The sequence below is a fragment of the Acromyrmex echinatior genome, chromosome 14, assembly GCF_024713525.1.
Source record: "Acromyrmex echinatior isolate Ae372 chromosome 14, ASM2471352v2, whole genome shotgun sequence".
Lineage (NCBI taxonomy): Eukaryota > Metazoa > Arthropoda > Insecta > Hymenoptera > Formicidae > Acromyrmex > Acromyrmex echinatior.
The window spans coordinates 3,449,157-3,473,445 of record NC_141865.1 but is presented as its reverse complement, the minus strand read 5'-3'; the positions used below and the strand labels follow the sequence as shown (position 1 = coordinate 3,473,445).

Genomic DNA, 24,289 nt, shown 5'->3' with positions numbered 1-24,289 from the left:
ATTTTAGTTGGAATAGTGGCTCCTATTATAGTTTATATTTATATTTTATTTCATACAATTTTTTAATACAATTTTTGATAGATTTTTTTTAATTTTGAAAGATTTTTATATATATATATTCTTTAAGAAAATTAAAAAAAAACTTAAGTTCGATTTATTTTAATTATTCTCAAGTGTATTCCATTTTTTGGTGTTAATATAAATGTTTCCTCATTACGTAAGATATTTTCGTTTTCTCTCAAGGTTTAATTTTATAGTTTTGTAGGATCTTTATTAGTCCAAGTTTAACCTGATAAACGGCGAAGCGAGCATCTGAAAATAAAAAAAATATTACATCTCACATCTTATCCGAGAAATGGGAATATCCTTAGGATATAAGGTCTTCTGGATGTCTTCTGGATGTCTTTTGGACGTCCTTTGGAGCTCTGCTGTGTAGGATAAATTCCCTGTTGGGAGACATAATTTGCGAATTATACATTTACATGTTAATGTAATGTTAATTTAGTCTCCTTTTTCACACCGACACTCACATTAATTCTTATTTAGTATTTAATTGTTTTATATTTAATTATAACATTCGATACATTTTCACACACACACACACATAAATATGTTATTGGTTTCCTTCAACAATTCCAGTCAACAATTAAATATTGATAAGATATGTCATAATAATCACATTTTAATGTGTTATTTATCTTATAGATACGTTTTATAATGTCGTTAAATAACAGAAAAAGGAGGGTTGATGATATTTTTGGTACAGTACAGAGAATATAAAAAGCATTGAATTCAACATATATTGTCTGTCTGCCAAGGATATACCAAACTACAATGCTTCCTTCTATTAGTGTTTTACATTTGCATATTTGTGAAAGTACCCAATTTTATCAACATGAAGAAGACTAAACTCAACATTACCTATTTATTATTACCGAAATACTTAGGGTGAAATTACACGGTGCAGAAAAGGGCTGTGGAATAGAGAATACGTTATTGAAACAACCAATTAGCGCTATTCGAAATAACGTAGAATAATGCTGATTGGTTGCTTCTATGACGCATTCTCTATTCCATAGTAGTTTTTCGTACCGTGTGAATTCACCCTTAGACCGACTTCCGATCCTGTTGTTTTGAACCGACTAAAACACTATCATAGTACATATCATAGCGTTTGCCGATTATGTATATCATTAGCGCTTCTAGCGTAAAAAAGGACACCAAAGGAATGTGCGGAATGTGGTCGACGACAATGATGACGTATCTGAATCTGAATAGATCCGGACTTTGCGTCGCAATATCTTCGCTTATAAGCGCAGAGAAAAAATAAAAGTACGTAATACAATCGGAGTGTAAACTGTTGATTAAGTGTACTTAACTCGATTGGGACAGCTGTTACTGACAAGGGAACACAATTAAGTAAATCTCTCCGATTTAAATGAGCTTTTAGTATGTTATTCTATGAACAAAAATAGGAGACACAGTATTTTTTTGTATATGCTGAGTCGCACGTTAAGAGGATGAAATTTTCCCTTGAAAAAAATCGGTTTCTTTTCAGATTGAATATCGTCGAAACTGTAAGAGATAGAAACAAATTTTTAGAATGATAATACAATACGTCACGTAAAGAGTCAAGCGTCAAATGATACAATAAAATGAGATGTTTTGATTTGAACTTGTGATGCGGACGGACGACGCGACGCATGACGTGCTTAGTGGAAACATACCCTAACTTATTTAAGCTTCAATTATTATTGAGGAGAGGCTCCGTAAGTTTTCGCTCGACCTACGGACTCATTTTCGTCATCTCTAATTAAATATAACAGTTATAATCCTAATTTGAATTTGCCGGCATGTCGCTTGTCCGTGCTATTTCACCCTAGCGTCCTCATCCGGAACGTAACACAAGCATTAATTTGATCACGTGAATAAAAATTGACCAATCACCTTCGAGTATTCCCTTCTTACCGCCGAATAAGAGGGGAATACTTGACTGTGATTAGTCAATTCTTTGATAGATTACGGCAAAAATAAATCTGGTATTTATTTCATATGTGTTGTCGATATTCGGACAAAAATTAATTAATTTTGGAGCACACGATGGAAATTTTATTGTAATTTTAAATCCAAGTCCTCGCTTACTTGATTCTTCAAACTCCACATTTCCTCCACAAGATTTGTATTTCATATGTTCAGCAAGCGCCAGAAAAACGGAGTAAAAATTTATGATTCTATAGCCGATGGTCTAATTAACAGAAAAATCAAATGTTTCAGATGATATCAATTTTTTAGCAGAAGTGCTCACAAAATCTACTGATTTCTCTAATTCATATCTATTTGAAGGACGTTGTCCTTTTCTATCCTCTCGATTTCTTCTACAGTTATTAGATTTTATACTTTTTCTATCCATCTTTTATTTCACGTAGAAATAAGTATTGACGCCAGTCGCGTAGAAATAAATATAGAAACTAATAGCACAAAGTCGACTCTAAATCGACTATAGCTTCTAGACATCTGAAAAATGGACGTCCGTAAGTCGACTTTAGACGATTTGGAGACGTCTCTAAGTCATATAATGTCCCACTTTAAAGGCGACTATAAGCCGACTTTAAGTCAATTATTCTAGGCTATGGTCCTATTCATGTCCAAAACGATCATGAACAGCATTCCTTGTTTAATTATAGTTAAATAACAAGGACGAAATGATTTTACATTTAAGTTTTGTGAGCGTAAATCGCATTAGACGTCCTAAAGTCGATATTAGAAGGACGTCTGTACAAAGTCGAGTTACAATCGACTCTAAAGGCCTGACTTAGCAAAGTCAACTTACAGTCGACATATCGACGTTTGTGCTGTTAGAGTCGAGAAATACTTTGAATTTTATAAAAATCTTTAGGAGCATATTTTTAAGACATCAATCTTTCGAAAAAAAAAAATTTTTTTTCGATTTTTTGAAAATTTTACTTAGACTTACCCCCTTATGTGAAATGGAACTCCGAAAGTGTATAGTAATTTTGCGCATGCATGAATGTCACGAATATACCCAAAGGAATGCAGTATGACTGTGTTTTGCATCAACTGTTTCACATGCTAAACGTATAACCTTGTGAAAGTGATATGATTTCAAAAAATATTATTTCTTTTGGAAGAGAAAGAGTTCAAGTAAAAAGGTAAAGATATTGGAAAGACAATTGAATATTAATAAACATGCATAAAAGATGCGATTTTATTCAATTTCTAATTATAAATTATAATAATTTATAATTAGCTGGATTATGAAAATAAATATTTGGTGGTTTTAATACTGTTAAATAAGTTAACCTGAGAATCGATTCTGTATCTTGAAATGAGGTGAAAATTACAAAAGTGAATCAATTTACTAGAATACTGATAATTTCATTGGTCAATACCTAATAAATTTGTTCACTTTTGTAATTTTCTTGTTTGAAAATACAGAATCGACTCCCTCAAAATGTGTGCTGATGTGTGCAGATTACGTCACGCGGTCACGTGGAACGGTTCTCGACACATGCGTATAATATTATTGGGTCATCTAAAAAGTATCCGCGGTTTTTTGTCACTAGATGTGTGTTGATGGTCATATATCTAGTGACAAGTACCACGGATACTTTTTAGATGATCCAATACATCAAAATTGGAGGCCACTTTTTCAAACAAGTTAGCACTGTTAGCAGTCTAGTAATATATTTAGAAGTCTGTGGTCGAGCGTCAGCAGGAAAAGACACCTTAAATACATGAAAACATGAACGGATTCTGGTGATCCCCGATAGCCATTGATGGTAGGAAATTAAGAATCTAGAAATGAGGCACCGATGACCGAATTGAATATGGTATTGTGAGGGTTAAAACAGAGAATTTATGTTTTTAAAACAGATAAATACCTAAAACAACGAGAAATACTTACAACGCATGCGCATGTGGCTACAGAGCATGAAAATGTGACCGCGGTATCTCGCAGCTGTGACAAATTTCCTAACCTCAATAATTGTCAACTTTAACGATTAATATTTTGGAGCAGAGACATTTTTATTCTTGTCACTTTATTTTTACGTGAAAACGCATCAATTGTGTGTTTTTATCAAAATTTGAGGATGGGTACTTGTCAACATTTACTGTTCGTGGTATTTCTAAAAAAAAAACATGATGCAACTGAATACGTCCCTCAAAATCGTTCCACTTTTATTTGAAACATTTTTTCGTATCATCAAAAATAAAATATTCTAAATGTTTGATTAAAAAGTGTATCACTCTGATCTACAGGGTTGGCCATATTCGACGGAAAGATGTTTTTTTTTTCAATCATGGGAAAGAGATGTTAGATCGAGTAACGACGTTTCCCATGATTGAAAAAAAAAACATCTTTCCGTCGAATATGGCCAACCCTGTATATCAGGCCTATCCAATTTGAGCTCCGGAGCCAAAACATAAAATCATTGACGCAAAAAATTCAAGATTTGGATAAGATTTCGGGGACTGTAAAAGTGTTGATACGCATTTAAGCTTATCACAGTTTTCAGTTCTTAAAATCTTACATTGAATTTTTTGATGGCTTTGTGTTTTGGCTCCGGAGCTCAAATTGGACAGGCCTGGTTTATATAAATTAAAACTTTGTTCTTTTGCTAATATTAAGTTTTTTCTTCTACAAAAGTATTAACCTATTAAATAAACTATTGAACGAAATTATTAACCATTATTAGGATAATTATTTTTTATAATTTACATTTTTTTAAAACAAGAATCTTATTTTAGACCATCTATGTAAAAACACAATCAATACGAATTAGGAATTAAATGCCTACAACAGTCGAAGCTAAATATTTAATTCCTGACAGCAAAGTCTGTGGAGACAGATTTTAAGTAGGGCCTGCTATTAATTTTTGATTGCGAAAAGGCAACAAATTTTATATAGATTTGTATTATCTGACATTGTTAGAAAATTGCTATCAGAAATATGACAAAGTCTGCATCATTTATCCTTGTTTAATATTCGCATGATGCATCATTTATCCTTGTTTAATATTGAATAACAAAGACAAATGATACATCATTAGTGAAACGGAACGTAGCCTATGTCAGCAGATTGGTAACAGAAATCCAAAGTTACGAAAAATTACTTTTTCCGTTACTTTTCCGTTACATTTTATAATAAACAATTTGATGATGACGTTTCAATTTTTTCTAACTAAGTGCTAAGGTTGTGCTAAAATCGAAAAAGTCGACTTTTCCAACCTTAGCACCTTAGCATTTAGTTATAAAAAATTGCAATGTCATATTTATTATAAAAAATAATGGAAAAAGTAACGCTTCCCAATTCTGCAGAAATTGAATAAAGTCCTACATAATCTGACAACAGATTGAGTACAGATTGAGAGCAGAACTTGATAATCAAATGCGGACACAGATCTGATCGAGTTTGTTGCCAATGTGACCCCAAATTGCTAACATTTTGCTATCAAGGATGCTTAAATAATTCAATAATTCATGAATTTTATATATATATATATATATATGTACATGTATATATATATATGTATATGTACTATATTTGTAGTCATTTGACTGCGTGCCAAATTAGTTTTCCGAACTTATAAATGTAATTAAACTACTGTAATAATATCACAAATTAAACTATATTGACAAGCAATTTTTAATAATTTTATGCTCAATCAGGCATCATATTAGAAAGATGCGATTATATGATATATTTCAAGTTTAAAGCCTTGAACTTTCAGCAAACTGTATCTTATAATTCATAATTTGCTGATTTGATTTAGATTCAACATAGAATTTGTATTTTAAAATGTTTGTATATACACGTATTTCCTGTATAACACAGTATCCCCACAATATGATTTTATTCTAATACATGCATTGAGAATTGATGCTTTTGATATGACGAATGGAAGTAATCAAGCATTATTAGTACAAAAAAATGAAGGAAACCATAAGACTAATGAAGCAGATTTGATTGAAATGACATCTGATTGTGAGTCAAATAAAATTAATTCAGAGAATAAGAACTCTGATAAAAAATCTATTCAAAATTTTACAAAAAATATGCAAAAGTATGCAAAAATTATAACATTTAACTCCATACGAAATTTATAAAGAAGTATTAAAAAAATGTAAATGAATAAAAAATTACAGATTTTGAAAACAGAAATATTTAAATGTTTCAAAATTTTCAGAAAATAAGTACATTTTATAATCAAGAAAACACTCGTGTTTACTTGAGCAGCGATGAAGAAGAAAATAATTAGCACGTACATTATTCAAGGCTTCTGAGTAATGACCACAACCATATTTCGAATCGTGACGTCAAAAGCGAGAAATGATATATTAATTTCTATTATGTGCCATTTACAAATAAAGAACAATTTGAATAAAACAATGATGAGACTGCTTTAAAACATTTGTAAAAATGAACGAAAACTATCCTTGTCCTTCTTGACAGTAAATCATCGTAAAAAGGTAGGTCAAAGGCTTTTATTCAATGTGCATGCGTAGCCTGCTTTCACTTACACGTGTCTTTTTATCAGTTTTTATGATTATTTACTGACTGTCAGGATAAGCATAGTTTTCGTACATTTTTATAAATGTTTTAAAGCACTCTCATCATTTTGTTTAATCCAAATTATCTTTATTTACAAATGACATAATAAAAATTAACGTGTCACTTCTTGCTTTTGACGTCGCGATTCAATATGACTATGATCATTACTGAGGAGCTTTAAATAACGTACATGTTAATTATTTTCTTCTTCATCGCTGCGCAATTAAGCACAAGAGTGTTTTCAAAAGTTAACGTGTCATTTCCCATAATTATAATAAAACCAATGTGTTATGTTATATGTGTTAAAACCAATGTGTTTTATTAGTTTATGAAATCTAATCTTGTTTGTTGTATTAATTTTTGGTCTTGTATAAGTTATTCGATTTCCATTGATATTTTTTAAAAACCTAACTGCCGTATTATCTGTACGTATTTTGATTGTGTATACTTGTATTTTCATGATCTTTATATTTACAGATTTTAAAGAAAAACAAATGAAATTATAAATAGAACAAATAGACAAAATTATAAATTATAAATTATAAATAGACAAATTCTTACAAATTTTAGATTATCTAAAGAGAAATTTACAGAATTAATATTTATACTTTCAGATAATGATATATATATATACAATCAGGCAACTGATATATACAATTAAAATATCCTGTTTATATCAATCTCCCATGAATCAACTGTGAGAATCTTTATCTCTTAATCCACATAATAAAAAGTTAAGCAAAGAGTATCTTAAATTAATATCTTAACTGAAAAGATATCTTCTATACAAAAATAACAGTATTTTTCTTAAAGATAAAAAATTGCTTTGCAAAAATGGTGACAGAACTATTAGATGAATCTTCAAAAGAGATGCGTATTGGAATAAATTCAGAACGAAGGATTTATTCGCTTGACGAAGAATTCATTCGGCCATCTGATAATCAACAAAAACCGATGGACAAAGTACAAATGAAAAAGCAATTAGGCCTTTTGGAAGGAGTAGCTATCATATTAGGAATTATATTTGGCTCAGGTATATTTAACTCGCATTTCCAATAAATAAAAATTGAAAATAATTTTTAAAATTACAGTGTATTTTTATGTATTTCGTGCTTTTGTACAATTGTATCGAATAATTTCCGCCAAGTTACATGTTTGCAGGCATCTTTATTTCACCAAAGGGAGTAATACAAGAAGTAGGTAGTGTAGGATTATCTCTGATTATATGGGTGCTATGTGGCCTGCTCTCTATGGTAGGTGCCTTATGCTATGCGGAATTGGGTACTAGCATACCTCGCAGTGGTGGAGATTATGCTTACATTCATGAAGCTTTTGGCGCATTGCCTTCATTTCTATACTTATGGGCCGCTAATTTAATTTTTGTGTAAGTAAATTTCAAATTAAATTTCATTAATCGATGTATAATATTGGTAGAAAAACATATCTTTGTTGCTTACAGACCTACAACAAACGCTATCATGGGACTGACATTTGCTCAGTATGTTGTACAACCATTTTTTCTTAATTGCGACACTCCGGTTTATGGTGTGCGATTAATCGCTGCATTAAGTATATGTGAGTTTTTAGTGTTTTGTTAAAGATCATCATCATCAAATTTCTAAACGGATTAGGCTCTACGACCTGTATTGTCGTATCAATGTCTCGCCCTTCTTGGAATCGATAGTTAAGTGCCATCTTCCGCAGTCTCGCATCTTCCATGCGAATTACGTGTTTGTACACTCTTTCTGTACTCCTTAATTTTCTCCTCAATGGCGTGGATCCCTAAATCCTATCTGATTATGTCATTTCTCATATGATCCGCTCTTGTACATCCTCTAACACTTTCAGAAATCTCATCTCCACCATTTGGATTTTCTTTGCATCCTATGATCTCCCACTCAAGCTTCGCATTCATACAACTATGGTGACACGGCCAAGAGTTTGTAGAATTTTAAGAGGGTTTCCTTTCTGCATTGGTTACTTAAAGTTCTTCTAATCGTTCCACATATTCTTATGAAGTTCCTTAGTTTATTTTCGATATTTCTATCATATTGGTAGGTGATCTTGTAGCCTAAATATTTGAAATGGATGATTTGTTTCACAGTTATATTTTCCAGACTTATTTTTGATCCGATTTTATTCTTACCATGAAATGCCATTATTTTTTATTTACTATAACGTAATCAATTAGGCTTCATTGTCATCTGGTTGTTCACGTGTTGACATCTCGTTTTCTGAAAAAAATGTTTGTCACTTTTAAATTATTGATAGTACAATAATGTTGCAATGCTCTCCCATTGTCATTAACCATCAATTCTCCCTGATTTCCTGTGACATTATCGATAGGTTCGTTCCCTACTCTCACATTCAAGTTTCCTATTTTTACGATGTAGTGACTTTTGTTTATTCCATTATATGTTTTTGTAACTTTCTGTCTCTTCCTTTTTCCCCTCCTCTGAGGCATAAACAGCCATAATATTGGGATCCTCTACATATTTATAGCACTATCATTTCTCCATTTTCTACCTATTAGTCCCCGCTACTTCTATCTTCGCCCTTTGATTCTGAGTTACTCTGCTCCAAATCATAATTTTGTTGTCTAGATCCATGATTCCTTTCAGTTTTTCTTTGTTTCTAATAGTACTAATTATCTTTCTTTTGTTCATTATTTCTATTATTTCATCTTGTCTTCTTGATTAGCTATCCCTGAGTTCCAGATAACAATCCTAATATTTTTCAATATCCATTTCCTCTTTCTACATCCGTGTCCATAATCCTTTGTCGCCTTTGTTTTCGTCCTATCAGAGGCTGCTGAGGAAATTTTGAATATTGTTAATTTTGAATATTGTTTGATCGAGTTGGGTTACCAATCCTACGTTGGGTTGGATTTTTTATCGATCTGGTCTAGATCCAATGTATTTTGGAAAAACAGTGTCTCCTTGTATAGAATGTGATATTCACGCATATTGATTTTGATCTAATGAAAGCTCCGGTTCTTAGAGCTCTATTTCGCAAAATTAGACCGTAGTAGTTTAATCACTTCACCATCTTATTTGAGATATAATGCATAATTATTTGAACGCAAATATGCGCTTAAAAGTAAATAGCGATGCGTGGATATATTTATATATAAATACAGTTAAATTTAAATAATTTAAATATAATTAAATATATTATTACTTGAGGATGACTTTATTCAATATTTAGTATATAAAATCTATTATGTTCACTTATAGGTTTCCTCACTTTCATCAATTGTTATGACGTAAAAGAGACGTCAAAAATGCAAAATGTATTTATGTTTGCTAAAATTGGGGCATTAATGATTATTATTATAGCTGGATTAGTCTGGCTTTGCATAGGTACGTTTCTTAGTAAATCTTCCAATTCTTAATAAAATTTTAATCATTTATTAAGAATTATTCTTTTTAATCTGTTATGTTAATTAGGACACAAAGAAAACTTTGAAAATAGTTTCGAAAACACGAATACCGATCCTGGAAAAATCGCTATAGCTTTTTACTCTGGCATATTTTCTTATTCAGGATGGAATTACTTGAATTTTATGACGGAAGAACTAAAAAATCCTTATGTGTAAGTTACAAAGATGATTGATTAATTATTCTATTATAAAAGAAAAGAAAAAATCGAAACTTCGATATTGATTTTACTCTTTGATCATCAAATTAATTGATTGATTTAACTCAATAGAAATTTACCACGTGCAATTTACATATCACTGCCGCTAGTGACCTTAATATATGTTATGGCAAATGTTGCTTACCTGACCGTTTTAACTCCAACTGCTATGATGGCTTCCAATGCTATCGCTGTAGTAAGTAATATTTTTATTCAATGTACAAGATGTCCAGTACATCATTTCTTGTGGGCAGATAGAGAGAAATAAATTTAGTATCAAAGTCTTATACTATTATGTCTTAAAAACAGGGACTAAAAAATTTTGATCTGAAAGAACGGTCCGAAGCTAAATCCGACTTTTGGTTCTAATTCTTTTATCGTTAACAAATACTCCGCTTGCATTTCGATCCTTTTTAGTTTTTGGTAATTATATATCAGTAATGGTCACTGTTGTTACTGAAAAAATCAGAACCAATATCATAATCGAAAGTTGAGTAGTCTTGGACCATAATTACGATTCGATCAGACTGAAATTTTAATCTATAATGCAATCAGAGTTTTTGGAAAAAAAAAACAAATTAATTACTAAAATAAGTCGATTGTGTGAGCGTGTAATCTTTAGGAATTAATTTCTTATTAACTATTACGAAAATTATAAAATGGTACCAAAGGACTTTTTGACTCAGTTTAGCCCACCTATAAAAGATGATATGAATCGAACATCTTGTGTAACAATTAATTAGTTAGATTTCAATAACATCCCTGGCGGAAAAATTTTACGAAAAACTACATAGATTGAGACAAGATCTTAGAAATTTTTGGTTTTTTCATAGATATTCGTAGTAGAACGTAAAGCGGCGTTGTTTGAAACACCAAGAAATCCTTCACCTTCAAACAATGATTCTATGTCCCACTACGAATATCTACGAAAAACTAAGAATTTCTAATTTCAAATAAATCTCACTCTACATTCTACTATAAATATCTGAGAAAAATTAAGAATTTCTAAAATCTTGTCTCAATCTATGTAGTTTTTCTGTACTCTTTCGTAAACATTTTTTTCCGCCAGGGATTGTCAAACGTATACAAAATTTAGTCTTTTTATTAGACTTTTGGAAATCGACTTCTCGGATATATGGCTTGGATAATACCTGTAATGGTAGCTGTATCCGCTTTTGGTGGATTGAGCGTTCATATCATGACATCATCCAGAATGTGCTTCGTCGGTGCTAGAAATGGTCATTTTCCCTCGATGTTGAGCCACATCAATATGACCAAATTGACACCTATGCCTGCCTTAATATTTCTGGTGTGTACAACGCTAAATTATGTCTGCTAATTAAATTTTTAAGGTTTTTCTCTCTTATCTCTCTTATTACAGCTATATTGAATTATGACCTTAGGAGAACAAAAATTAAAAGATTTCTTTCTTATTTTATACGTTAAAATAAATTCTTTTCTTTCTTTATATCATAAATTAATCTTTTTGCATTTGCAGTGTATTTTATCTCTCATAATGTTATGCACGGGTGATATATTTGTACTGATTACATACTGCAGTATAGTAGAATCATTCTTCATTATGATCTCGGTAGCTGGAATTTTATGGCTGCGTTATAAAAGACCTAATATGAAACGACCAATCAAGGTAATGTATTTCATATACATAAAAGTATTAAACAATATATATAGGGTATTATATAAATGGCTACCACTTTTTACTTTGTAAACTAACAGAGACCTAATAAATATACGTACTCTCAAATCAAACTTTATGTAACTCTTTATTTTAGCTACGAGTCAAGCTTAACTTGTAGTTCCGTTGTTTTTATTGTTTTAATTTTAATTTTAAATTATTTGAGCCATTTTGTATCAAGTTTAAAATTTAAAAATTATAAAGGTCTTTTTGACTCAATTTAGTACGCGTTATCTGTGTATAAAGTGTGTGTGTATGTGCGTGTGCGTGTGTATGTGTATGTGTGTAGATATATATACATATAAGTCATTGAAATTTCTCTTCAGATACCATTATGGATACCTATACTGTTCGTAGCATTATGTGCTTTTCTGGTTATTGTACCATGCTATCAAAGACCATATGAAGTTGGTATGGGCGCTCTGATCACTATGTCTGGTATACCCGCATATGTCATCGGTGTTGCTTGGAAAAGCAAACCATTGTGGTTCCAAAAAGTTAACAGTTCGTAATTCTTATAAATGCAATTAAGTTTATTCATTATTTATACATTTATTTAAAATTTTTTACATTGCTTTTCTTATGTCATTAAACAATTCTAAACTTTCTTTACAATCAATTCTAATAACAAGTGATAATGTTTTTATTAATATTGTAATAATATTGCTATTTGCGTATTCAAGTAACAAATATAAAGTAAGAAAACAGCACAATAGAGATTATAAATTTACAGAGAAAAGAATGAAAAAAATAGAAAGGTTCAGAATAGTATTGTTTAATTATGTATTTCATTTATTTTTCTATTTTATTTTCAGTTAAAGCTACTCACGCTATACAGAAATTATTTCTGTCTGCAAGGGAAGAACTTGAAATCAATTAAGTAAATGGCAATTCTACTTCATCATTCAATTCAATTCAATCGAATACGATATTATATTTGCCAAATTACTTTGAGATTTCAAAAAAAGAAATTTATGATTTTATATGTAGGAATCAAAAATTAAAAAATATCAATAATCTAAAAAAAGGCAAGAACATATAATTTCAAAGGATAATGGATATAACTACAGAGAATCCCAAAGGTATTTATTATACTTATCTAAAAATTACATAACAGTGTAATGAAAAGAAGATTGAAAAATGAAAGAATATTACGTGATGATCTGTACTGTATATAATTAATAGATCTGATAATTGCATTTTGATTTTCAATATGCCAAAGGAGTGTCTTTTGTTTTTGTGTGCTACAGTATTATTAATATTATTCTTTATTAATTATATTGATCTACATTTTTATGCTATTATATATATTAAGTATTTATAATATACTAATATGTGAAGAAGTTTTATAAGCAGCTTTATATTGCAAAAGCTGTTTTAATGAGTCAGTAGAAACATCACAGTAGAAAATATAAATGTATATATGAAATTTGTAATTACAAAAGAAGATTGCATTGTAAAATATCCCTTTCTTGCTTAAGCTTCCTACTCTCTTCGACTTTCTAATATCCTATCAGGCTTGTCCAAAACTTGGCAAAACGCTTCCACCATCTCGGTAGAGCGAAATACAAATGATTCCGTATAAAACGTTCTTTAATTTACCTCCGATTAATTATTTCGGCTAAAGAACTCTCTTGGCGAGCTGGCCAACTTCATTTCGCTTTGTGCCGAAAACACAGAACGTTACAACTTTTTGCGCTCAGTACTTTCGCTTTCTCTCTTTAATACTCGATCATATGTTTATTCTATTTTAAATACGAAAACTTTGAGGGATTTCAAGCAGACCTATTGTACTTTTCCATTCTACTTTTTCATCTACTTCTTTCCATTAAAAGAATTCTAATTATTGTTAAACTTGTTGAAATGATAAAAACAACAAAACTCTTAAATCATTTTTAAAGTTGTTATGATAAATATTATTGCACATTTTATTATAATCTAATATCAATGTAATTTTCAATATTAAATTCAAATAATACAATAAAATTTCATGATAGGATGACCAACAATAATTCATTTCATTTAAGATTTGAATTAAAAGCCATTATTGTATATTCTTATATGATCAATAATACTGATTTAATATCACTGATCTGTATTATTGATCATGTAAGGTCACCTTATAACAACAAAATACAAAATATAAATTGGCTATGTTTAGCAGAATGATTATTTTGTAACTTTAGAAGTTTTCTTCCTGCTAATTAGATTATATTTTTAGATCTAGAAAAATGCTCCTCTCAGTAAACAATTATAAAACGGCAAAACTATCGTGTTCTGCTGAATGCAACCATATTTATTTTCATTAAGATGATTCTTTAGTTAATCGAGTTACCGTAGAAATGTCTAATTTTTTTATATAGTGAAGTTGAAGTAACGAACTTGATATATGCAAAATTCTGGAGTAGGTTAACAATGAAATGAGAGAAAAAAAGAATGTTTAAAATGTAACTTTTAATATATAACTTAGTGACAGGTAAGGAAACGTTTCTTTAACTGACTATACACAAATATTATCATAGATTTCTTTTAAAAAACGAGATTATAGTTTAAAAAATTACGATTGTAATGATTACAAAACAGTAATGGGTTAATGACCATTCTGAAAAGATATTTCTATGTGTAAACTTGCATACAATCTCGAAAAAACATATAATCTCATCTTGTTTTCGTTTGATGAAGATGCAGCTTTTAATTTACTATTGTATGTGTCATACTATTTTATTAAGATATATATATATATAGTTTTAATATTATGCAGATAGTTATGATTTTGTGTGGGCCCTGAGGCACTCCAAATTTTCAATGCTTTACTAAATAACTATCTCAATATTATAAATAATTAGGTACAGTGATGCGCAAAAGTTTCTGGCCAGTGATATTTTGTACTCTAAATAAAAAAAGCCTGACACAAAATTTTAATCATAATCGGATTAATGATTACCTATAAAATGTAGGTAACGAAATCTTGTACATTTGATCTTGTAATACCTGATAATGATTAAAATTTTATCAGGTTTTTTTTTATAAATCACGATAAAAAATGTTACTAACTGAAAATTTTTGCATGCCACTGTATGTATATATTCACATAAAGAACAGATTTTAAAATGAATGTGAAAGGATTAGCTTACCTTATTCATTAGTTTTCATTCATAACAGTATGTTAACTATAATGGGCTTTCTACAATAAGTCATTAGTAATAGATCAGAAGCAAGAAGCGAGTTGTAAGCGAATCAGTAATATGTAATAAGATACCAATGAGTCAGTAATCAATAATTGCATAGAGATTATATTATATTTCTTACGATTTAAAATTAGGTTACGTTAAAACTGACTAATCACATTATATATGATTATCTGCCTTAAAAATTATCCCTTCTAATTGGTTGAAATATTATGACGTAATAATCTAATACAGATTTAGTCTGGATGTAAGTTTCCTAAAATTTATGACTTAGAATAAAGCTATTCAGAATAGATATTTTTTGCTTAAAATGTGTGAATATTTATGCTTATTACCCTTTTTATTCTTCATTTCATTGTTTTGTTGTAGCAATGCTCTGTCTCAAACACGACATTAGTTTGAAATCGTTAAAACTTTTTGACCTATATCACTCTCTATATTTAAAAGTATTCTATTATTAATATTATAAGATACTATTATTCATAATAGATTGAACTCTAAAAATACATTATAAATAATAATATTAATAACAGAATATTTTGAAATATATTGAGGCAGGTCAAAAATTTTTAACAATTTCAGACAGGTCGTCTTTGAGAATCAGCGTTGCGCGCTATGATAAAACAGCAATAAAGTAACAAGTAGGAATGGTAATAGGTATGAACAACAATTTTAACTTCAAGCCAAAAGTATCCATCCTGGTTCTGACTTATAATTCTGACTTACTACTAACATGATATGAATGGTCATTAACAGCTTATTGTAAGAAGCCTGTAATTTTATATTACTTTTACCAAACAACAGAAAATAGATACTGAAACACATAATTCCGAACATATAATTCCATTCCTATTATACACATTTGATGCAATCTTATTAACATATCATGTTAATCATATCATCTTGTTAATCATACATATATTAATGAATGTCTTCTGGATTGAACATTCCCTGTAAACAATTGTAACAAATAAGATTTTCCAAGAGAAAAGAATAAATGTGTTAAATTGAACGATTATCCACTATCGTTCAATTTCAATCATAATAAATAAATAAATAAAATAAAATGCATACTTTAGCACGTCTCAAGATAGAATCTTTGCTGGCATCATATGGATGATCTTTACTTGGAATTTCCAATACAGCGGGTATCGGTTGAGTATGACTATCAATTACGTGACGAATCATTTCAGCTACCTGCGATAGAGAACCACATGTCAGATTACAGAGAAATCAATACAAAGAATCATTGTTTTTAATTAAACGAAATTACTTTTATTACCATAAACAGAGTACAACTTAATAGGTCTGTTGCTAGCACTTTTTACATTTAGAATCTTTGCTCTCTTTTCTCAGTACCCAAATATATATTTTTCATTCTAATTGCAAAAATTTTTAAGAATAGCAACGTAAGCAGAAATTCCTAATGTTAGAACTTAAAAAAAATTTTTTAATTACCGATGAAATAATTATCTTTGTTACTTACATTCTGGTTAATAAGAATGATGTCAATGTCATCACGCTTGATAAATCGCTTAAAAGTATCCTCTACTTCACTTACTGCTGTATCTATAAAGATCATTTTTTTTTATTAATGTACAATATATCTTAAGTAATGTACATTATCTTAATATAATCGTATACAGAATATTTTTCATAATAATTATAATTATGATTATATTATATTTCTTTATAGAGCGAAACAACAATAAAGAATAATAGATTATCTAATCAGCAATTAGTTTGTTGCTTTTTTTTTGGAGGAATAATGAGGAATACTTAGCTGTTGCAAAAGTATTTGCATCATAATTATGCGACTAATACATACTTTTGTCAACAACCATAAAGTTAGCCTGACGATGTTTATTTATCTCTCCAACTCCACCTAGTAAGAAGCCTACACAAGTATCCTGAAATAAGATAAATGTTCAGAAGTACTACATCAAAAACCAATTTTTTCAATAATTAACAAAATTAGTTAAAAAAAGATATGTAAACAATGTTTTAAAAAGAGGTTTTATAATTCATATAGAAAAAACTGGATAATTGTATTGCATATATTTAAAATATCAAATATCAATTTTATGTTAATTAAATATCATTCACAGTAATTCAAATCTTTCACCTTACTAAATTGATGAGTCTGATATATAATATTAAAAATGAAAATTTTATGAAAAAAATTAGCAAAGACTCTGGTAAATATTCAAAAGTACTACTCCATCAGAAAACATGGTTTTTTTTTTCAGTAATTAGCAAAACTAGTAAAAAGACAAGTATACAATATTTTAAGAAAGAACTTCTACCTTTACTATAATTTTAAATTAATTAAGCAGTGAATATGTATACATTATAGATACAAGTTTTGAGTTGCACTCAAATTATTTTCTGCTATAATTAAAATCACATGCAGAAAATACATGCAATTGCAAAGTTTTTCTCATAAGAACAATAAGTTTTCTCTTAAAACATTGCATATAAGTCTTTTTATAATTAGTTTTAATAAATACTGAAAAGAATAGGAGTAATACTTCTGAACATTTACTAAAAATACTCTCAATTATAAAGATAGAATAAAAGATTGCAAAATTCGTGATATTTAGTATTGCAGAATCATTGAATGGAACAAGTATATATGTTAGTTTTAATAACTACAGCAATCTAACAGTTTATACTGTTTATAATGTATACTATAATTTAATCATACATATTATTATGCAGCTGCTGACTGCGAATACCAATGAAACAAAGTATGAGAATAAAATGTCAAACTCACGATTCTCCATTGGATCAGAATCTTTAAAGATCACCTCTGATCAGGTTATAATTAAACATTTACATTTACACTAACCTCGTCGCCAATCACCGCTAAAAGTTTACCCTTTCCTGCAGAATGAAGCGTCATTGTGTTTGTCTTGAAAATAAATTAAATCTCGCAAAAATAGTTTTCGCCCAAAATATATTCTAATGTCGCTTGCACGTCAGCTGACGAAACGTATAGCTTGTCACGTGCTGCATTAGGTCTGTTCGCGTTGCTTGCACTTTTGGCATTCGACATCTTCGCTTTCTCTCTTTTTAAAACAAATATGTATCTATCTCTATTTTAAGTGCAAAAATATTTGGGGATTTCGTGCAACGCGAACAGACCTATTGTCACATTTACCAGTGTTGCCGCGTCTCTGAAAAATTTAATTACTAGATTCTATTCCAAAAATTACCAGTTTTCCCGAACCTGAGATGACTGATAGTGATGTCATGAGTGATGTTATTCAAGAATTGTCATTTTCTTAATGATCTTAATCAGTAAAAAAAGGTTGTGCTATCATCGTTGAAAGGTATATTAAATTAATCTTATTTGTATTCTTAATACTTAAACTTTTTGTTGCTTGGTTAGAAAAAATATGCAATTATAACCTAGAATTGAATTAATTAATCAATGAATTGTGTATCAAATTCTTATAAATATCGCAATATCTTTTTGACAATTATTCAGAAGACGTTCTTTCCTTTCAATTTCAATGAAATTATGCATTCGACGCGATTTTTAAAACGAAAGAATCTGGCAGTAAAATGTGCTCAGTCCCGAGACGCGAGAAAGTTTTTATTTATCGTTGAAGTTAACTATTGTTGACTATTAGGTTAAGAAATTCGTAACATCGATGGCATAGAAGCCTATTCTACAATGTACTCTTTGTTTCCTGTTTCTGGTTTTTTAACTTTTGCTTTTTTCTCGTTCACAACCATTCTATTAACAATTGTATTTTTTGCTACGTAATTTCTTATTTCTTTCGAAGTTCGTTAACTTTTATCTCGGGCGATATAAAACAAAAAACCGGATAAGAAGCCGGAAAAAACAAGATGTAAAAAATAACAAAAGACTAGAAACAAAAAGCACATTGAACAGGACAGAGGGTTGTACAAATTCTCTGTTTTATAAACAAATTCTCTACTTTAAAAACACAAATTATTTTCTGTATAATTTTTGCTTTTACAGTACAAAAATGCATCGAATGAGCATTATTTTATTAATTGAAAGTGAGGAGCATCTTCTAAATAATTATCATTTTTTTTAATAATGAAAAAAATAAATACATAAGTGATTATACACTTTTATATTATAAAAAATAACATAAATATCTATAATCAATTTTTATCTAATTTTGATAATTTTAAAATTTCCTCTTGGCATTGAATCCCAATTATTTATGGGTTAAAATTAGATAAATATAAATTGGAAAATTTTTAGTAGAAAAAACAGCTGATAGTGATAATTAAAGATAGAAAAGTAATTCAATATTTATAATGCAGTTACTTTTTCAATTTAACTTCATTTCTTTTTCCATTTATATCTGTAAAAATGTAACTTAATTACATTTTTGTAGTTAATTAAAGCCTAATCTACAATATGCATAAGCCTACAGTTATAAGTGGTTGTAATTGCACGAATTGACTAATTAAGTAGAATATAAAAAGAATATTCCACTATAATTGGTTAATTCTTGCAACTAAAACCACTCATAACTACACTCATGGTTGTTGTAAAACATTAGGCATTAGTTAAGATTATATATGTCTGTTTTGTTGTCATACAACAAATTTTTCAAACTTGTTGATTGCTTTAAGATAGATCTGACAACCTCTTTATCCTATAGCTAACTTATATGCTTGAAAAATTTTATATAATTATAAACAACAAAGAACTTTATAAATATAATATTAATTTATAAACTAATTTGGTAGTTATTTTTAATTAATTTATATCAACTTATTATACAGGATGTTCCGAATTTAAATGGCCAAACTTCGGGAGCGTATAGGGAATCGATAAATTAAGAAAAAAAGGTCCTTTAGAAATATATTTGTTTTTGTTTTGTTTTGGAAAAATTTGCAAAAAAAGAATTTTTATTTTTATTTTTGTATTTATTTATTACTTATTCATGTACACTTATTTATTTACGTTATCACTTTTTAAATGTAGATATTGTTAAAAATGTTGATTTCTTGCAGCAATATAAGAGGTCAACATGTTTTCATTTTTTTATCCGTAATAGATGCATTACATCTAGTATGGACAGCTCGTGTTGTAGCCAAACACTGATGATATTTTCTGCAGCCAAAATTCGGTCTCTCAATCACTCTCTTGAGTTGACTGGCGACGAATAAACTTTCTGCTTCAGGAGCCCCTCACACAAAGAAGTCCAGTGGTATTAGATCAGGTGATCGAGGTAGCCAAGATACTACTTCTTCACATCTTGTCCATCAGTAGCCCGATGAATATAAAAATTTGTAATTGAGCTTTGTAATGTGACAAATTGTATTTAGTCACATTAAAAAAATGTAATCGTGTATTCATTCAAAATTTTAGATTTTCGAAAATATTTATTCAAACAAAAAAACTATGATTATTTAACGAATATTTATATTTATTTAAGTAGTTAAACAAAATATAAACTGAAAAAAAAAGCTCCAATAAGCAATCGTTATTCTTTAACTATAGTTTTGATGATTTTAAATAAAAAAAAAATGAATTTTATTTATTTTTGTCGTTATAATGTTTAGATTTTATGAAGAAAACTTAGAAATTAAGAAAAATATTTTAAAAAACAATACATTTTTTATTTGTAAGTACAATCTATTTGATATGACATATAATTTTACATAAGTCTTCATTTAAAATAATATATAATTTTATATAATAAATTTTTATTTGAGATGACATCATTTTTATCCTCAATTTGTTTAACTATATACCGTGTCACTAATTTGCCATCTGTTATCACTGATGGATTCCTTTGATAGTTTCATTGTTTTTACAGATTTCTGTTCTCTTGTAGGCTTGCAAATTATGTGCAAATAATACAGAGTAGAAGTAATATGAAAACGAAAATATTTTTAATCATATTAAAAAAATATTCATTCAAATGGGATGAAAAAAGTATTTATTTATTTCTTGACGAATAAAAAAAAGTGTTTTTGAATGGATATTTGTATTCAGTTTTTATTTATTTATTCGAATATTAAGTGTATTCATCGAGCACGCTCATCAATATGGATAATGTCTGTTTAGCAAAGTTCGAATAGTTTTGTTATAATGACCTAGATATCCATCAAGTTAAAACCATATTTCAATTCGTTGTCGCAGGTGAATGTCTTCTAAATATAATTAGAGATCGTTCTCCAACAAATTTGTATATTTGTCTGCATTTAATCTGTCGAATAAAAAATTATGGTTCCAGTAGTAGAGACTGATTCCAAATTCCGAGCCAAACATTAACAGCAAATTAATGTTGAAAACTGTATTCTCTAACAGTCCTGGGATTTTCATGAACTCATACATGACAATTTCTTTGATTAATAATTCCTTTTCTTGTAAAGTTTCATCCATCCACACCAAACGAAGCACATCTCTTAAAGAACTTTTTTTCTTGATTTATCGATCCTCTACTCGCTCTCAAAGTTTGATTATTTAAATTCGGGACACCCTGTATAATTTATTCGCCAACGTATGAGCTGAAAATAAAGTATTAAATAATCAGTGATTATTTTTCATGATTAGAACGTATGTATCTTTATTCATCATCACATTCTGTAAATATCTCCATTACAAGAATTACATTACCTTACAGTACATACATCAACTTATCTTATTGATTTTATAATTTTGATTCCAATGTATATATTAATTTATTATAAATAATATAGAGCGTAATTGAATGTTTAATAAATAAAATAATCTAGTAATGTTATATAAAAATGTATAATCTTATATTTAAAATAACAATGCATAGAAATTATAAAAAAATTAACAAAAGAGATTAACTGAAAAATAATAAAACTGTAACATTTCAGAAAAGGTAACTAGTTACTTTTTGAAAGAAAAATACTGTAACTAGTTAGTTTTACAAGTAACTTTCTCAGTCATACTGAAAATACATCAAAAATGTTCTCAAGTGGACCAAACTATACAAAGTTGAAAACGCATTTGCGTCTAGCAATCAATCGGTTGAAATTGCTAGAAAAGAAGAAAACAGAATTGGCGCAGAAGGCGCGTCGCGAGATTGCTGATTTTATTGCCACTGGTAAAACTGAGCGTGCTAAGATCAGGGTAGAATATATTATTCGTGAGGACTACATGGTGGAAGCGATGGAGTTGTTGGAGATGTACTGCGATTTGTTGCTGGCACGTTTTGGTCTTATCCAGCAAATAAAGTCAGTATTGTGGCTCTATGGTCGGTATTCATAGTCTGCTCTTATTTTAAAACTGCTTTAAGTAATATCTTAAGATACTAATACAACTTCGTGATTGTGACATCTTAAGATTGTACTTAAGATAGTCTTAAATATATAATAATGTACATATATTACAATGGCTGCGTTCAGCAGAACGTTTATTTTGCAACTGTTGGAAGTTTTCTTCGCGTTGATTGGATCATACTTTTGGATCTAGAAGAATTATATTTCAGCAATCATAAAACGGTTGTACAACAGTTGAATACACCCAGTCTGCTGAATACACCCAGTGACTTGTAATGATAATTTATAAATATAATATAAATCAATGACAACATATGTTTTCAAATTTTCTTCGAACTTTTTGACAAACAAAATCCATTAATAATTCATTAATTAAAATAACAACTTACTTTAAAGCAATTTATTATTCAGGTATATACAATTTTAATTTATTATCTATTCAGAAATCTTGACGACGGTTTGGCAGAAGCTATATCAACCATTCTTTGGGCAGCGCCTCGCATCCAGACAGATGTACAGGAAATCAAGGTGATAGCGGATATCTTGACATCCAAATATGGTAAACAGTATACAGAAGCTTGTCGAGAAGAAGCAATTCAAACCATATCAGAAAAATTGAAGCATAAAATGAGCGTGCAATCACCATCAAAATTGCTTGTGGAGAAATATTTAATAGAAATCGCCAAGAATTACAATGTGGAATATGAGCCAGATCCACAAATAATGGCAGAAGCCCAGGATGCGATGTTAATAGACATAGGAGGGGAATCAAGGAACAATCTGGACACAGCCAGTGGAGGAATACCTCATCCTCCTGGCTTCATAGGTTATCCACAAGCACCTCTATTACCCGATCCTGGATTTCATTCGAGCGTGGTAATTTAAATCTATTTTTGTTTAAAAATGGAAGAATATAATTTTTAGAAATTGGCAAGCTGAATTTATGAAATTGTTTAATAATGATTTTTAATAATTTTGATCATTGCATCATTAAAAATATTATGTTCCAGGATTCGGAGAAAGATATTCATACCATAGGATTTGTATCCCCAACATCTCCACCTTCTGTTGAAAAGGATCAGAATACTTCTTTCAATCCCACTACACTTTCATACAATATACCTCTAGACAATGCCAATTCGAACAAACCCGTAAGTAACTTGTGTTTATTGTCAATAATTTCTCAAATTATATTTTTCTATTAATATTAATAGTGATAATAAACAATTTTTTTATAATATTTTAGTTGTAATATTTTAAAAATCATTAATTATAGGAAGATTTACCACCACCATACCAGTCTAACTTCCCACCTGATTTAAATAAACAGGTGAAGTTATAGAATTTTCATTTTTATAATTTTTAAATAATTATTAAAATAAATGAAGATATTTGTTTAAAATATGAAAATATTTTCATAAAATTCTATTGAATCATAAGAACATATGTACAATTATATTTTCTATATATAGTCAGATGAGAAACCAAAACCCCAGCCAAGATCCAAGATACCAATAAACAACTATCAACTTCCGGATCTGCCAGCAGTGCCGACAGAAAACAATGATTCGCCCGCGAATTTATCCGTGAATGATGACATTGATTTTGATGACTTGATGAAACGATTCGAGGATCTGAAGAAGAGGAAGTAACGATTAATAGAGATAAAAGCAACGTATGTAAAACGTGTTATTTTGTTATCACTTTATCCTCGTAAGGTATTGTATTTAGTAGTGCCTTGTGCAAAGAGAAAAGGTCTAGGAAATTTATGTCAGTCTCTAAGCTTTTGCAATAAGGAAAATAAAAATATATAATTATGCTTTATCCACGAAGAACGTGTAATCAAACACATAAATTGTTATATTAATTAAATTAACGTGTTAATCTTTTTATCGTACATATATTCCATAATATATTATAATAAGTGTGTATATATAT

General features: G+C 29.2%; 3 protein-coding genes and 1 long non-coding RNA gene across 16 annotated transcripts; 2 read left to right on the top strand and 2 right to left on the bottom strand.

Annotated features, from left to right (window-relative positions):
- Positions 1-15: 15 nt before the first annotated feature.
- Positions 16-950, bottom strand: LOC147907347 (uncharacterized). The gene is made up of 2 exons (XR_015547367.1): positions 531-950; positions 16-446 (listed from the first exon to the last, which is right to left on the bottom strand). It is a non-coding gene; the product is annotated as an uncharacterized LOC147907347 (long non-coding RNA).
- Positions 951-3,597: 2,647 nt separating this feature from the next.
- gb (solute carrier family 7 member genderblind) lies at positions 3,598-13,371 on the top strand. Of its 12 annotated transcripts, none has more exons than XM_087412932.1 (15): positions 3,598-3,800; positions 3,895-4,116; positions 5,796-6,007; positions 6,210-6,492; positions 7,189-7,271; positions 7,388-7,607; positions 7,736-7,958; positions 8,034-8,149; positions 9,811-9,936; positions 10,024-10,168; positions 10,286-10,409; positions 11,322-11,522; positions 11,712-11,861; positions 12,236-12,413; positions 12,725-13,371. In XM_087412932.1, exons 6-15 carry the CDS (start codon positions 7,409-7,411, stop codon positions 12,787-12,789), a joined length of 1,527 nt encoding a protein of 508 aa, XP_087269058.1. In that variant the 5' UTR covers positions 3,598-3,800; positions 3,895-4,116; positions 5,796-6,007; positions 6,210-6,492; positions 7,189-7,271; positions 7,388-7,408; the 3' UTR covers positions 12,790-13,371. The 12 variants fall into 12 exon arrangements, with proteins under 12 accessions (XP_087269058.1, XP_087269057.1, XP_087269059.1 ...); XM_087412931.1 differs by having other exon boundaries at positions 7,189-7,307; XM_087412933.1 differs by lacking the exons at positions 5,796-6,007; positions 6,210-6,492.
- Positions 13,372-14,344: 973 nt separating this feature from the next.
- On the bottom strand, positions 14,345-18,143 carry Vha14-1 (V-type proton ATPase subunit Vha14-1). Its single transcript, XM_011057111.2, has 5 exons — positions 17,949-18,143; positions 16,926-17,007; positions 16,584-16,666; positions 16,172-16,294; positions 14,345-16,048 (listed from the first exon to the last, which is right to left on the bottom strand). Exons 1-5 carry the CDS (start codon positions 18,000-18,002, stop codon positions 16,019-16,021), a joined length of 372 nt encoding a protein of 123 aa, XP_011055413.1. The 5' UTR covers positions 18,003-18,143; the 3' UTR covers positions 14,345-16,018.
- A 136-nt stretch (positions 18,144-18,279) lies between these two features.
- Positions 18,280-24,223, top strand: Ist1 (increased sodium tolerance 1-like protein). Of its 2 annotated transcripts, XM_011057112.2 has the most exons (6): positions 18,280-18,432; positions 21,947-22,306; positions 22,795-23,227; positions 23,362-23,502; positions 23,628-23,681; positions 23,824-24,223. In XM_011057112.2, exons 2-6 carry the CDS (start codon positions 22,038-22,040, stop codon positions 24,001-24,003), a joined length of 1,077 nt encoding a protein of 358 aa, XP_011055414.1. In that variant the 5' UTR covers positions 18,280-18,432; positions 21,947-22,037; the 3' UTR covers positions 24,004-24,223. The 2 variants fall into 2 exon arrangements, with proteins under 2 accessions (XP_011055414.1, XP_011055416.1); XM_011057114.2 differs by lacking the exon at positions 23,628-23,681.
- Positions 24,224-24,289: the final 66 nt, after the last annotated feature.

Bases quoted from the DNA above. Each gene is read 5' to 3' on its own strand.
- Vha14-1 (XM_011057111.2), bottom strand. From the start codon at position 18,002: ATGACGCTTCATTCTGCAGGAAAGGGTAAACTTTTAGCGGTGATTGGC. The intron at 16,295-16,583 runs GTAAGTAACAAA...TCTCTATCGCAG, and splicing joins TCATTCTTATTAACCAGAAT to GTAGCTGAAATGATTCGTCA. The intron at 16,049-16,171 runs GTATGCATTTTA...AATTGTTTACAG, and splicing joins CTATCTTGAGACGTGCTAAA to GGAATGTTCAATCCAGAAGA.
- Ist1 (XM_011057112.2), top strand. From the start codon at position 22,038: ATGTTCTCAAGTGGACCAAACTATACAAAGTTGAAAACGCATTTGCGT. The intron at 23,228-23,361 runs GTAATTTAAATC...ATTATGTTCCAG, and splicing joins CTGGATTTCATTCGAGCGTG to GATTCGGAGAAAGATATTCA. The intron at 23,503-23,627 runs GTAAGTAACTTG...CATTAATTATAG, and splicing joins ATGCCAATTCGAACAAACCC to GAAGATTTACCACCACCATA.
- gb (XM_011057110.2), top strand. From the start codon at position 7,409: ATGGTGACAGAACTATTAGATGAATCTTCAAAAGAGATGCGTATTGGA. The intron at 9,937-10,023 runs GTACGTTTCTTA...TATGTTAATTAG, and splicing joins ATTAGTCTGGCTTTGCATAG to GACACAAAGAAAACTTTGAA. The intron at 10,410-11,321 runs GTAAGTAATATT...TCTTTTTATTAG, and splicing joins CTTCCAATGCTATCGCTGTA to ACTTTTGGAAATCGACTTCT.